Source organism: Muscardinus avellanarius, assembly GCF_963383645.1.
Source record: "Muscardinus avellanarius genome assembly, chromosome: 10".
NCBI classification, from domain to species: domain Eukaryota; kingdom Metazoa; phylum Chordata; class Mammalia; order Rodentia; family Gliridae; genus Muscardinus; species Muscardinus avellanarius.
This window is the reverse complement of record NC_137796.1, coordinates 17,287,907-17,302,711: the sequence shown is the minus strand read 5'-3', so window position 1 is coordinate 17,302,711 and position 14,805 is coordinate 17,287,907. Positions and strand designations below refer to the sequence as shown.

General features: G+C 45.6%; 1 protein-coding gene across 1 annotated transcript in view; it reads left to right on the top strand.

Annotated features, from left to right (window-relative positions):
- TANGO6 (transport and golgi organization 6 homolog) overlaps positions 1-14,805 on the top strand; it is a gene marked incomplete at its 3' end in the record, with an annotated part of 189,194 nt that overhangs the window by 75,952 nt on the left and 98,437 nt on the right. Inside the window, exon 14 of the mRNA XM_080704242.1 lies at positions 3,871-3,928. Coding sequence (XP_080560368.1) covers positions 3,871-3,928 — 58 coding nt within the window. The remainder of the gene's footprint in view (positions 1-3,870; positions 3,929-14,805) is intronic.

The following is a 14,805-nucleotide window of genomic DNA, read 5'->3' as shown; positions in this document are numbered from 1 at the left end:
GAATCCCAGTACTTGGAGGCTGAGACAGGAGGCTCGCAGGTTTGTGGCCACCCTCATCCACTTAGTGAGTCCCTCCACAACTTAGACCATATTTCAAAATAAAGAGTAAGATATATGGCTAGGGGTGTAGCTTGGAGGTAGAATGCCCCTGGGTTACACCCCAATAATGTAAAAAAATAAAAAAGCTGGGCGTGGTGGTGCAAACTTGTAATCCTAGCATTTGTGAGGCTGAGACAGGAGATCGCAGTTCGTGAACAGCCTCAGCTGCTTAGTGCAGCCCTTTGCAACTCAGTGAGACTGTTGCAAAATAAAGAATAAGCCGGGCGTGGTGGCACAGGCTTGTAATCCCTGCGCTTGGGAGGCGGAAACAGGAGGATCGCGCAGGTTTGAAGCCAGCCATGCTGGCTTAAGAGACCCTGTTTCCAAATAAAAAAAGTACAGAAATAGGTCTGGGAGTATAGCCCGGAAGTAGAAGGGCTTCCAGGAACCCCAGTACCAACCAATAAATAAATAAATAATAGGGCTGGGGTGTAGCTCAGAGGTAGAATACCCCTGGGTTCCATCCCCAAGACTGAGAGGGGGGGGGGAAGGGAGGGAGGGAGGCAGAGAGAGAGAGAGGAATGTTGCTGAGCTAGGTACAGTGGCACATGGGAGGCTGAGGGGAGAATCTCAGGTTTGAAGATAGCCTCAGCAAGTAGTGAGACTCTCGTATTGACCTAATGAAGCCCTGTTTAAAAAAAAAAAAAAAAAGGACCGGTGTGTAATTCAGAGGTAGAATGCCCCTGGGTTCAATCCCTTGTACCACAGTAAAATAAAATAGGGCCAGGGGTATAGCTCAAAGGCAGAATGCCCTTGTGTTCAATTTCTAGCAGAGCACACACACACACACACACACACACACACACACACACACACACAGAAGGGAGATGGGAGGGTTGCTGAAAACTTAAATATACCCAGCATTTGGGAGGCTGAGACAGGACAATCGCAGTTCATAGACAGCCTCAGCTACTACATAGTGAGGCTCTTTGCAACTCAGTGAGACCCTGTTTCAAAATAAAGAATAAAATAGGGCTGGGTTTGTAGCTCGGAGGTAGAATGCCCCTGGGTTCTATCCCCAGTACTGGAAAAAAAAAAAAAAAAACCTCAAATATATATCTTCTTTGAGTAATGGTTAAAAAATATCCCTTGAGCCAGACGTGGTGGCGCACGCTTGTAATCCTAGCATTTGGGAGGCTGAGACCTGAAGATCGTGGTTCACAGACAGCCTCAGCTATATAGTGAGGCCCTCTGCAACTCAGTGAGACCCTGTTTCAAAATAAAAAATAAAAAATTGGGCAGGAGGTGTAGCTCAGAGATCAAATACCTCTGGGTTCCATCCCCAGACCCGAATATATATATATATATATATATATATATATATATATATATCCTTTGATATACTTTATCTTCCATCTGTATTTATTGGTCACCAAATCTTACCAGTTCTTTTTTTCTAAGATGTCCTTACAGTGTCTTTTTTTGTATGGTACTGAGGATTGAACCCATGGGCATCCTAACTCTACACCCCAGCCCTATTAGAGTTTTTAGTTTTGAAACATGGTCTCTTGCCGGGCGTGGTGGCGCACGCTTGTAATTCCCGCACTTGGGAGGCTGAGACAGGAGGATCGCATGGGTTCAAAGCCAGCCTCAGCTACTTAGTGAGGCTCTCAGTAACTTAGTGAGACCCTGTTTCCAAATAAAATATAAAAAAGGTCTAGGAGTATAGCCCGGAGGTAGGAAGCCTCTGGTTTCCACCCCTAGTACCACCAAAAAAAAAAAGAAAGAAAGAAACATGGTCTCACTAAGTTGTGGAGGGCCTCACTGAGTTTCTAAGGCTGTCTTCAAACCTGTAATCCTCCTGTCTCAGCCTCCAGAGTACTGAGATTGTAAGTGTGTGCCAACACACCGAGCTCTGTCTCTTCTGTCTTTATTCCCAAGGCTTCTACCGTGGATTAAGCTTTCCTTATTCCATACTCGATCCCCACACCTTCCAACCTTGCCATCTTCCCGTCCGATCTAAGGCTCTCTCTAAGATGTAGAGATCAGCAACGTCAAGTTGATTTTTTTTTTTTTTTTGGTGGTACTGGGGTTCCTGGAAGCCCTTCTACCTCCGGGCTACACTCCCAGACCTATTTTATACTTTTTAAATTTGGAAACAGGGTCTCTTAAGCCAGCATGGCTGACTTCGAATCTGCGCGATCCTTCTGTCTCCGCTTCCCAAGCGCGGGAATTACAAGCGTGCACCACTACTTCCAGCAAGTTATTTTATTTTATTTATTATTTACTTATTTTTGCGGTACTAGGGATGGAACCCAGGGGCATTCTACCGGTACTAGGGATGGAACCCAGGGGCATTCTACCGCCAAGAAACACCCCCAGCCCTAATTTTTTTTTATTCTTTTTTTTTTTTTTTTTTTTTGTGGTACTGGGGATGGAACCCAGGGGCCTTCTACCTCCAGGCTACACTCCCAGACCTATTTTATATTTTATTTGGAAACAGGGTCTCTTAAGCCAGCTGAGACTGGCTTCAAACCTGCATGATCCTCCTGTCTCAGCCTCCCAAGCGCGGGGATTACAAGCATGCGCCACCACGCCCGGCCTTTTTTATTCTTTATTTTTAAACAGGGGTCTCACTGAGTTGCAAAGGGCCTAAGTGGTTGAGGCTGTCCGCGAACCCAAATCCTTCTGTCTCAGCCTCCCAAATGCTGGGATTACAAGTGTGCGCCACCACACCGGGCTCAAGTTGATATTAAAAAAAAAAAAATCACGCCGGGCGTGGTGGCGCACGCTTGTAATCCCCGCGCTTGGGAGGCGGAGACAGGAGGATCGCGCAGGTTCGAAGCCAGCCGTGCTGGCGTAAGAGACCCTGTTTCAAAAATATAAAATAGGTCTGGGAGCGTAGCCCGGAGGTAGAAGGGCTTCCAGGAACCCCAGTACCACCAAAAAAAAAAAAAAAAAAAAATCATTGTGTTAGCCATGTGCAGTGGTGCATGCCTGTAATCCCAGCAACCTGGGAGGCTGTGACAGGAGGATTGCAGGTTTGTAGCCAACTTCAACTACTTAGTGAGACCCTCAGTAACTTAATGAGACCTTGCTTCAAAATGAAAAGTAGAGTAGCTCAGAGGTAGAATCCTCCCTAGTATCAGGCCCTAGTAACGCGTGCATGCATGCACACACATACACACTTATACACACACACCAGACACTTCTGAGTTGCCCTAGACCAGAACACGGGCACTTGGACACACTTTCTCTGGCTCTCATGTTAGGACCTAACCCTCATCTGCCACCGTAGTCCCTTCTAGATAATTTGTTATTAATGTCGATTAAAGTACAAAACTTTACTGGATTTTTTAAAATAATGTAGAACAGATTCAAAATGACCACAGTACTATCATCTCTGTTCATTTGCATTTCCATATGCTTTGTGAGTACCAGAGACAGGGTCGGACTGCAGCGGCGAGCCATCGGTGCAGGACGCCACACCTCGCCTCCCATCTGTCCCAGCCTCTGGCTCGCACCCAGTGTGAGAATGTTGTTCAGTGTGGGCTGCCGTAGAAAAACGCAAAGGATTGTTCTTCTAGATACTGGTTTCCATGACTACTGCTGGCATATACTCGACTACTTTGAGGAGCATCTCCCCCCTAATTTCTCTCCTCCTTAAATTGTTATAAAAATGGGACTTTAAGAGCCTATTTCATTTTCTTCACATGATTCTAAGTTGGACCAGTTTCTGGCTGAGATGAACGAGAAGAAAATCATTTGCTGGGTTGAGGACCCCGGTCCTTCTCGCTCTCTGTGAATCACATCACTGTTTTGTGGTTGCAGATATTCTTGGAGAACTTGGAGCATGAAGACACTTTCGTATACCTTTCTGCAATTCAGGGTAAGTTAGTCCTACTTAAAGGACTTCGAATCTGTGGGCCTAAGACTATATTATGCTTGTTTGCACAACATCTCTAAAGTCATGCAGCCACCAGACACCAATGGCCATCTCTCTTCCTCCCAGCTAGTACTACACGTAATAATATTAATATTTCTGGAGGCTTCCTAAAGGGTCCCTTATAAAGTTTCATTGTCTCATAATGATGAAGCTTTTATTTCTATTGACTTCTCATTTTATAGACTAGATTCCATTTCCTCTAGTTCAAAGAGGTAAAGAATGCTGAGTGTACTGGTTCACACCTATAATTCGAGTACTTGGGAGGCTGAGACCGGAGGATTGCAGATTCCAAGTTAGCCTAGCAATTTAGTGAGGTCCTCAGAAGTTTAGCAATACTCTGTTTCCAAAAATAAAAAATAAAATCTGTTTGGAGGTGTAGCTTGGCGGTAGAATGCCTCTTAGTTTAATAACCAGCATCACAAAACGACCATATAGCTGGGGAAAGGGTCTTGCCATTCTGCCAGCCATCAGAAATCTTGTGGCCCAACCCAGAAGTCAAGGGTAGAGAAGGTCACTTAGCAAAGGGCTGGGATGCAGGAGGGGCAGAATGGATACCACTAACGCAGGTCTTCACACTCTCATATCCTGTCTGCCTTTCAAAAGGATTCTGAATTTCTGGTGGGTATAATTTGGGTTTGTCCTGCACAGAATTAGTATTTGAGCTTAAGAGAGAGTTGTTAGGCTGGCCTTGAACCTGCCATCTTCCTTTTCCAGCCTCCCAAGTACTGACATTACTGGCGTGCACCACCAAGCCTGGCTTAGAACGCAGATGACAAAGCATACAGTGACAAAGGCCTGTTCCTGGGGATCTTTCTTTATTCAGCAAACATGTTATGTACCTACTATAAGCAAAACACTCTTGATTAACTCTGAGTCGTTGTGACTGGGTTGGAAGACAAAGGGATTCTTCGAAGGAGACAGAATGACCACCCAAAGAGGCCAGAGGACAGCTAGACGAGCGAAGGGGGAGAGAGTAGAGGGCTTCGAGAGAGGAGTTAGCTTAGTGGAGGTCGTGGAGCCCTGGGGCTCCAGAGGGCAAGTGATGGAGAGTGGTACTTACAGAAACCAGGTAAGTCAACGAAGCAAGAACCCGAAATGCCTCTCATTAATACGTCTCGAAGAACAAGTCATCCTGTACTTTCCCTAAGAAACTCTGTACTGTCAAGGAGATGTTTTTCATTGATTTTTTTAGGATTGAGTTTTGGGGAAATGGCGGCATGTCATCCTGACGTGGCGACGTGGCTGCTCGGAGTGAGCGTCTCAGCTGATTAACCCGTTGAGCTCATTAGTGTTTAGGATCTGCTTTAAAATTCACAACTCTTGGTGTTGTGTTTGCTTTTAGTGACTTTAATTGGTGTGCTAATCAGTGAGGAGCTAATTTGGTGATGAAGAACACGGGAGGTGGAGATGTAATTTCTGTTCTCAGCTCCCCAAGATGGACAAGATTGAACTAATTGATGTTTTTGGTGTTGGTAACATACACTTAAAAGCCAAAGCCTTAGGTGAAATTCCCATTAAGAAAGGAAAGAACTGAATTTTCCCACCTGTGTTGCCAGCGTCTGCCCAGACCTGAACCACCCGCACAAGGCCATTCTGGGCTCCATTCAGAGGCGAGCCCCGCAGAACACGGACCCGGCTGCCCTTCCAGCTGCGTTTGGCCTGGGGGACTGTGTGGGTTTAAAGCTTTCCTTTTCTAGGCTGCATAAATGGCTCCTTGTGAGAGTGTACTTTTCACTTAATTTATTGATATTTTGGACTTTCTTAGGGGAGGTGCTAGGGATTGAACCTAGGGGTATTCTACCTCTGAGCTACACTCCCAGCCCTATCTTATTTATTAATAACAGGGTCTTACTAAGTTTCTGAGGCTGGCCTCAAAACCTTTGATCCTCCTGTCTCAGCCTCCCAAGTACTGGAATTAGAGGTGTGCGTCACCACACCCAGCTCTTATGTAATTTCTTACCAAGTCTGTAATCTAAGCAGAGAGCAGAGGGGAATTAAACTTATTCATTCAACAGACATTTATTTATGCCAAATTTAGGAATATCTGGTGTATATATTATCTGTTTATTAATATACTCTGAGAACTAAATTCCCAGTAAGTTCAATTTGCATTTTATTGCAGACTGTTTGCATCTCTGTTCCTACCAAGAAAGTTCTGGTCCTCAGCAGTGGATTCTTCATGTGAGAACCCCATACAGTTGCTGAGTTCCAGCTCTGTCCACGGTTCACACATAGACGGCTTGATCTCCCCGTGTATACTCCTCGTAATATTCTTTCCTCACTGTTGTCAGTTGGGGGGTACTAGGGACGGAGCCCTGGGCATTTGACCTCCAAGCTACACCTCCAGCCTGATTTTTATTCTTTATTTTGAAACAGGGTCTCACTAAGTTGCAGAGGGCCTCACTAAGCTGCTGAGGTTTTCGTGAACCTCGATCCTCCTGTCTCAGTTTCCCAAGTATTAGGATTGCAAGTGTGTACCACCACGCCTGGCTTGTCATTATTATTACACAATTAATGCATTCACATTATATTTGAACATTTTATTTATTTAAAATTCTTCTTTTTTTTTGCACAACATACAAAAGATATCTTCAGAAAACCATAGGTTTACCACTATTATTATTTTAAAATTTTATTGACAAATTGGCCAGGTGTGGTGGTGCACACTTGTAATCCCAGCACTCAGGAGGCAGAGACTTGAGGATCGCGGTTCTAGGACAGCCTCAACTACGTAGTGAGGCCCTCCGCAACTCAGTGAGACCCTGTTTCAAAAAATATAAGGACATGCCAGGCATGGTGGCGCACGCTTGTAATCCCAGCATTTAAGAAGCTGAGACCTGAGGATCGCGGTTTGCAGACAGCCTCAGCTACTTACTGAGGCCCTCTGCAACTTAGTGAGAACCTGTTTCAAATAAAGAATAAGAAGCTGGGTGTGGTGGCGCACACTTGTAATCCCTGTGCTTGGGAGGCTGAGACATGAGGATCACATGGGTTCAAAGACAGCCTCAGCTACTTAGGCTCTCAGCAACTTAGTGAGACCCTGTTTCCAAATAAAGTATGAAATAGGTCTGGGAATATAGTCTGGAGGTAGAAAAGCTCCTGGGTTCTATCTCCACTACCACCACCAAAAAAAAAATTTTTTTAATTTAAAATATAAAGAATAAAAAATAGGGCATGGGGTGTAGCTCAGAGGGCCAATGCCCCTAGGTTCTATCCCCAGGCCCGCAAAAAATACACCGACACACACACACACACACACACACATATATAAAGACTAAAAAATAGGTCTGGGGGTATAGCTTGGGGATAGAATGCCCTGGGTTCCATCCGCAGTACCACACACAAAAAATTTTTTTGATGACAAATTTATTTTAAAATGTTAAGTTTAGCTGAGCGTGGTGGCGCGCGCTTGTAATCCCCGCGCTTGGGAGGCTGAAACAGGAGGATTGCGCAGGTTCGAAGTCAGCCTCAGCTACTTAGTGAGGCTCTCAGCAACTCAGTGAGACCCTGTTTCCAAATAAAATATAAAATAGGTCTGGGATTATAGCCCGGAGGTAGAAAGTCTCTGGGTTCTACCCCTAGTACCACCAAAAATAAATAAATAAATAAATAAATAAGTTCTTCTTTTCTATGCGAAGCTGAAGTCCTTCTCTTTCCCAGAATAGGAACTGAAATAGATTCTCGAGATTTCCATAGTGTATCATAGGCATTTGGGACATTTTACCATGAAAATTGAAATGGTTGTTCAGTGATAAATACGACAGTAAACAAGTGACATTTGCTGGGCAGGCTGACCCAGGTCTATAGTCCCAGCACTTGGGAGGCTAAGACAAAAGCACTGAAGGTTTGAGGCTAGTCTCAAGACACTTAGTGAGCTCCTTATCAACTTAGTGAGACTCTGCTTCAAAATTAATTTAAAAAAATAAGCTGGGCATGGAGGCATACCCTTGTAATCACAGTACTTGGGAGACAGACAGGAGGATTGCAGGTTCCAGGCAGCAATTTAGCAAGGTCCTTAGCAACTTACTGAGACCCTGTTTCAAAACAGAAAATAAAAAGGGCTTCGGGGTATAGAGCTCAGCGGTAGAATGCCACTGGGTTCAGTTCCCAGTAAGTAAACAAACAAGCAAATAAATAAGTAGCTAGATATTCTTTAATCAGCTACTCTAGACAGGCTATTTATCCTACTGTGGATCCACCTGTTGTCTCCTTTCAGTTAAAGAACAGATCCAGGTGACATCAGGAATCCAAGTGGTCTCTCTCAGTGGCAAAGGATCTTTGGTTTTATTGTGGTCGTCATTTTGTTGGAGGGGGATTGAACCCAGGACCTCAAGTGTACTAAGCAGACACTCTACCACTGAGCTACACCCCAAGGCCTAAAACTACCAGGCTCATTAAAACAAAAGCCACCTATGCCCTAAGCCAAGCACGGGAGGTGAAAGTAATGCTGTGAGGAGACTGAAGGGAATCCAGCCATCTTGCATGCCCGGACAGATCACACTCATTCTTCTGCACACTTCCTTTCGGAGAAGAGCTTTCATTTCTGTCAGGCGTCAAGGGAAAGGAAGGTAGAAGGCCTGGAAGGGTGGCCGTGGATACTGGATGGCATTGTTGTTACAGCGTTTCCTCTGAGCAGGACCACAAGTCTTAACTTGTCAAGCCCCAACTCTATCTCATTCTCCTCTTTCTACCTCAGATGAAGCAAGTTGAGAAACTATTAACTGAAAATAATTCTATCCCTTGAAGGATCATCTAATTGGTTCTGGCACAGAAATTCGGAATGCAGTCCTGCGAAGTTTATCATCTCCATTTATGTCCTTGAAATGGAAGGATTTCTTTTATGTCTTGACCGGTTTCTGTAGCACCTAATTAACAAGCAAACATTTATCAAAAGTTTCTTCTATATGCTATCTCAGTTAATTTATAATGTTGTTCTGGGAAGAAGTAGACATTATCCTCATTTTTTTTCTTTTTGTGGTACTGGGGATGAAACCCAGGGGCATTATAGACCCCATCTCTATTTTTTAGTCTTTTATTTTATGTGTGCGTGGGGAGGGTCTGGGGATGAAACCCAGGGTCATTCGACCTCTGAGCTCCACCCCCTGCCCTGTTCTTTTTTTAATTCCTTATTTTGAAACAGTCTCACTAAGTTATGGAGGGCATCGCTAAGTAGCTGAGGCTCTCTGTGAACCCCGATCCTCTGGTCTCAGCCCCCCAAGTGCTGGGATTACAAACAAGTGCCACCATGCCCGGCTCTTTTTAATTTTGAACCAGGGTCTCACTGAGTTGCAAAGGACCTCGCCAAGTAGCTGAGGCTGTCCGAGAACCGCGATCCTCTGGTCTCAGCCTCCCGAATGCTGGGATTACAAGCGTGAGCCACCCTACTTCATTGTGGAGGCACACACTTGTAATCCCAGTATTTGGGAACTGAGACAGGAGGATCACAGGTTCACATACAGCCTCAGCTACTTAGTGAGACCTTCTGCAGCTTAGTCAGACCTTGTTTCAAAATAAAGAATAAAAAAAAATAGGGCTGGGGGTATAGCTCGGACATATAACGCCCCTGGATTCCATCCCCCCCAAAAACAAACAAACAAACATTGTGTGTGTGGGGTGAGCGGGAGACTGGGGATTGAACCTGGGGGCATTCTACCCCTGAGTTACACCCCTTGCTATGTTTATTATTTTTATTTTGAAATAAGGTCTTAGTAATTACTATTACTGAGGCTGGTATCAAACTTGTGATTCTCCTGTGTCAGCCTCCCAAGTACTTCGATTATAAGCATGCATCACTGCCCTTGGCTTCGTTGCTCTCCTGCAAATCAGGAATTATCCTCATTCTTTTTTGTTCTTTTTTTTTTTTTTTTTTTTTGTAGCATTGAGATTGAACCCAGAGGCATCCTACCTCCAAGCCACAACCCCAGCCCTATTTCATTTTTATTTTAAAACAAGGTCTCTCTAGGTTGATGAGAGTCTTACTGATTGCTAAGGCAGTCCTTGAGCCTGCGGGCCCCCTGCCTCGGCCTCCCAAGCACCAGCGTGTGCCACCGTGCCTGACACCCTCATTCTATAGATGAGGGAACCGAGGCTCGATGAGCGTAGGTACCTGACCCGCTGTGACGCGACAGCACTGCTCTACCCAGAGGGAGAGTTACCGCAGTGCCCGCACGGTCCCTGTTCCCAAGTGGGAGGGCCGAGTTTCCTTATGGTCTTAGTACAGGAGAAACCGTCCTGTCTATGGGAAACAGTTTCACTACAAACCACCCCTTTATATAACTTAATAATATGCTGATCTCATTCTTACTTAGTTTTGTTTTGCTTTGCTTAGTCGGCACTGTGTAGAGTGTTCATTTTTAAGTAATCTCCGTGCGTGCCTTTGAGAATCATCTTCCTGTCTCACACTGCCTGCCCTCTTCCTGCCCAGGGTCGTTATTGTTTCAGCGCTGTTTTGGAAACATGAGGAAAGGCTTCAGAAGTCGATTCTGGAGCAGGGCGTGGTGGCGCACACCTGTAATCCTAGTACTTGGGAGGCTGAGACAGGAGGATCGCAAGTTCAAGACCGGTCTCAGCAACTTGGTGAGACTCTCAGCAACCTATAAAGACTCTGTTTCAAAACAAAAAGTAGAGCCGGGCGTGGTGGCACACTCATAATCCCAGCACTTAGGAAGCTGAGACAGGAGGATCACAGTTCGCAGGCAGCCTCAGCTACTTGGTGAGGCAACTTAGTGAGACCCCGTTTCAAAATAAAAAATGAAAAATAGGGCTGGGGGTATAGCTCGGAGGTAGAATACCCCTGGGTTCCATCCCCAGTACTGCAATCAATCAATCAATCAATCAATCAATCAATAGGAGTGAGTGTAGCCAGGTGCGGTGGCGCACACTTGTAATCTCATTATTTGAGAGGCTGAGACAGGAGGATCTGAGTTCGCGGCCAGCCTCAGCTACTTAGTGAGGTCCTTTGCAATCAGTGAGCCCCTGTTTCAAAATAAAGAATAAAAATAATCGGGCTAGGGGTATAGCTCAGAGGTAGAATGGCCCTGGGTTCCATCCCCAGTACCACCAAAAAAAAAAAAAAAAATCAGAAGAGTGTTTCATGGAGCTCTTGGGAGAGACCCTGGCAGGAGGGGGGTTCAAGCGAGGGCAAGGATGAGGAGGGTGCGCAGTTCATGCTGTAGAGGTGCCAGCTGGGCACGGAGTGAGGAATGAGAAGCCGTTGGGATGCCGCAGGAAGGCGGCTGGGCTCCTCTGTGTGGGCTCCAGGGAGCTCTGTAGTTACTAGCCCACCAGTAATGGCTGAGTGCCGGGCTTCCTGGATTTGAAAGTGCCCTGCTCATGTTACTTATTTGCTCTTACTTTCACTTATGATTTATTAAATACCACTTACATACCAGGTGATGTAACATACATTATTTCATTTACTATCTTTTTTTTTTTTTTTTTGGTACTGAGAATTAAACCCAGGGGCATTCTACCTCTGAGTTACACTCCCTGCACATTTTTATTTTTTATTTTTTATTTTTTATTTTTGGTGGTACTGGGGTTCCTGGAAGCCCTTCTACCTCCGGGCTACACTCCCAGACCTATTTTATTTTTGGAAATAGGGTCTCTTAAGCCAGCGCAGCTGGCTTCGAACCTGCACGATCCTCCTGTCTCCACCTTCCAAGCGCGGGGATTACAACCGTGCGCCATCACGCCTGGCGTACATTTTTATTTTTCTATTTAGAAATGGTCTCACCAAGTTGCTGAGAACCTCACCAAGTTGCTGAGGCCGGCTTCAAACCTGTGGCCCTCCTCTCCAGCCTCTCAAGTACTGGGATTACAGGTGTGCACCACCACACTCAAGATTCTTCGTTTTGAAACAGGGTCTCGCTAGGTTGCTACGAGGCTCACTAAGTTGCTGAGGCTGGTCTCGAACTTGCAGTCCTCCTGTCTCCCAAGCATTTGGGATCACGGGCGTGTACCACCACTTCCGGCTTTCTCTCCAACATTTTTCATACAAAGAAACCAAGGCACAGAGGTTATTACTTAGCCAACCATAAAGTGATAGAGGCTGGATTCAACTCCAGAACCAAAGCCCTGACACAAGTCCTCCCTTCCTGCGTCTCTTCGTTCTATCTTCTTGCCTTTCTCAAATCCCCCTGGCCTCTGCTCTTGCAGACAGTCAAAAGTTAAGCCATGGAACCAAAAGATCTTGACATTTTCTACTACGCAATTATATCAGTCTTAATTTCGTGGTATCCAGGGCTCTTTTAAAATCTTTCTCCTCCTATTCCTGTAGAATAGCTGTCACAAAGGCAGGATTCTCTACCAAGAAGGCAATTGTGAGCTACCTTGGGGTAAAGAGGCAGTTGCTTAAACGCCTGCATTACAAGCTATTACAGTAAGTACCTTCCCTGAAGAACAGCTATTTAAATTTTGCCCTGGAGCCACCCTTTCCTTGGTAAAGTTAGCATTTGAAGACAAATTAAGACGGAATACGGAGAGCACACATAAGCAAAACCCACCCGTGTTCAAGTGCAGCATCCTGTGCCCTGAGGAGCCCGTTCGACTCCCTGGCGCTCCGGGGAGGTAAGAGCTGGGGAGGCACCGTGGCCTTCCCTGTATTGCCCACACTTAAAAGCAAATGGCGTACATTGCCCTTCTTCCAGATACAAATTAAAATTCATAATCACACCAGATGTTATTAGGATGATCCTTGAAGTTGCTCACATATTTAATGAGCCCAATTATATTTTTATTAACCCTGACATAGTTCCTCTTGCTGCTGAATCATAAGTTTAACATTTTTTATTTAATGAAGCATCGTTTTCCCCCGCTCTGGTCATGTCAGATCTTGGACGGTGGTGGGGAAGTTCACTTAAATGGCTCCTGTTCCGGTTGGCAGCTCATTTTTAGACTTTCTGCAGGAGACTTCGATGCTGGGTTTTGTGTCCCGACCTCATGGCATCTCTGCTGTCCCTGGGAAGGCAGGTCGGCAGGGAATGAACTGAGCCTCGGGGCTTGCAGACCTGGAGCTGCTAATTAGGCCATCTATCTATCCACCTGCCAGGACATGACTGCTAAGGCTTTCTTTCTCAGGAGAGGGCTCATTTCTTTATTTAGGTGGTGCTAGGGGCATACAAGGCAAATGCTCGTCAGCAAGCTACGTCTCCAGCCCTGAGAAGGCTGTGTGTGTGTGTGTGTGTGTGTGTGTGTGTGTGTGTGTGTGTGTGTGTGTGTGTGTGTGTTTTACTGAGGGTTGAACCCAGGGGCATTCTACTTCTGAGCTACACCCCGAGCCCAATTTTATTTCTTATTTGGAAACAGAGTCTCACGAGCTTGCTTAGAGCTTTGCTAAATTGCCGAGGCTGTCTTCAAACCTGCAGTTCTCCTGCCTCGGCCTCCTGAGTAGTGAGGTTATAGGCGTGTCCCACACACCCAGCATTAGAAGACTTTTTTAGAAACATTTGCACTTTGTGTTCAACTTTTGTTTTCCCGCATTGCTAACCCGGCTTTATTTAATATGTGTGTTGGGTGCTGGAGATGAAATCTAGGGGCATTCTGCCTCCAAGCTACACACCCCAAGCCCTGTTTAATTTTTAGTTGAAAATAGGGTCTTACTAACTTGCTGAGAGCCTTGCTGCATTGGCGAGACTGGCCTGGAACCTACTATCCTCCTGTCTCAGTCTCCCAAGTTCTGGGATTACAGGTGTGCGCCACCCTGCCTGGCTATAACCTGACTTTTTGTAGGGAGAAATAACAGAAGCGTATCATCCTATCCTGTGCCCTTTTAATCCTGATGCGGTGCTTTAAGAGGCTAACACAGAAGGGTAAAATGAATCTCCATAAAACCCAAAGGCCAGGCATGGTGGTGCATGCTTGTAATCCCAGTATTTGAGAAGCTGAGACAGGAGGATCGCAGGTTCAAGACCAGCCTTAGCAACTTAGTGAGGCCCTCTGCAAGTTGGTGAAACCCTGTTTCAAACTAAAAAATAAAGATAGGGCTGGGAGTCTAGCTCAGAGGTAGAATGCTCCTGGGTTCAATCCCTGGTAACACACACACACACACACACACACACACACACACACACACACAACCTCAGAGAAGAGATCAGAGTATCAGAGTCCTCTCTGGGTCCTGTGTGGATTCACAGCAGAACTGGGTTGAGGTGGGTGAGAATTATAAAATATTATCTTGAACTATTTTTTCTTTAATACTTTAAAAATCAACGTATTTAAGAATATTTATTGAGTGCTATATGTTTAAGGGCACTATGCTGAGCGCACTGCTGAGAAAAACAGAGCTGAGTGTGGTAGTTCACACCTATAATCCCAGCATTTGGGAGGCTGAAAGAGGAGGATTACAGGTTTGAGGCCAGCCTCAGCAAATGAGCAAGGTGCTGCACTGCATAGTAAGAACCTGTTTCAAATACAAAATGAAACAGGGCTGGGGTGTAGCTCAGAGGTCGAATGCCTCTAGGTTCAATACTAGGTACCACAGAAACAAGCCAAATACATAAATGAATAAGGAAGGAGGCAGGCAGGTAGGCCGGCAGGCGGGCGGGCGGGCGGGCGGATCTGGCAGTGTGGCTCAGAGGCAGAATGCTCCTGCGTTCAGTCTCCAGTACCACACAAGAATGAAGAGAGAAACTGGCACACTCTGCATTCATGGGGTTTACAGTTGGAGAAGGGCAAACACGAATCAGATGACCACTAATGCATCAAGTGGCTTTGATAGATTTCCTGCAGAAAAGGCACAGAGTGTTTGCAGAGCCTGTTCTGGGGATAGTTTATGTGACCATAGGGAGGGAGAGAGTGACCCATCAGCTGAGCACTGAGGG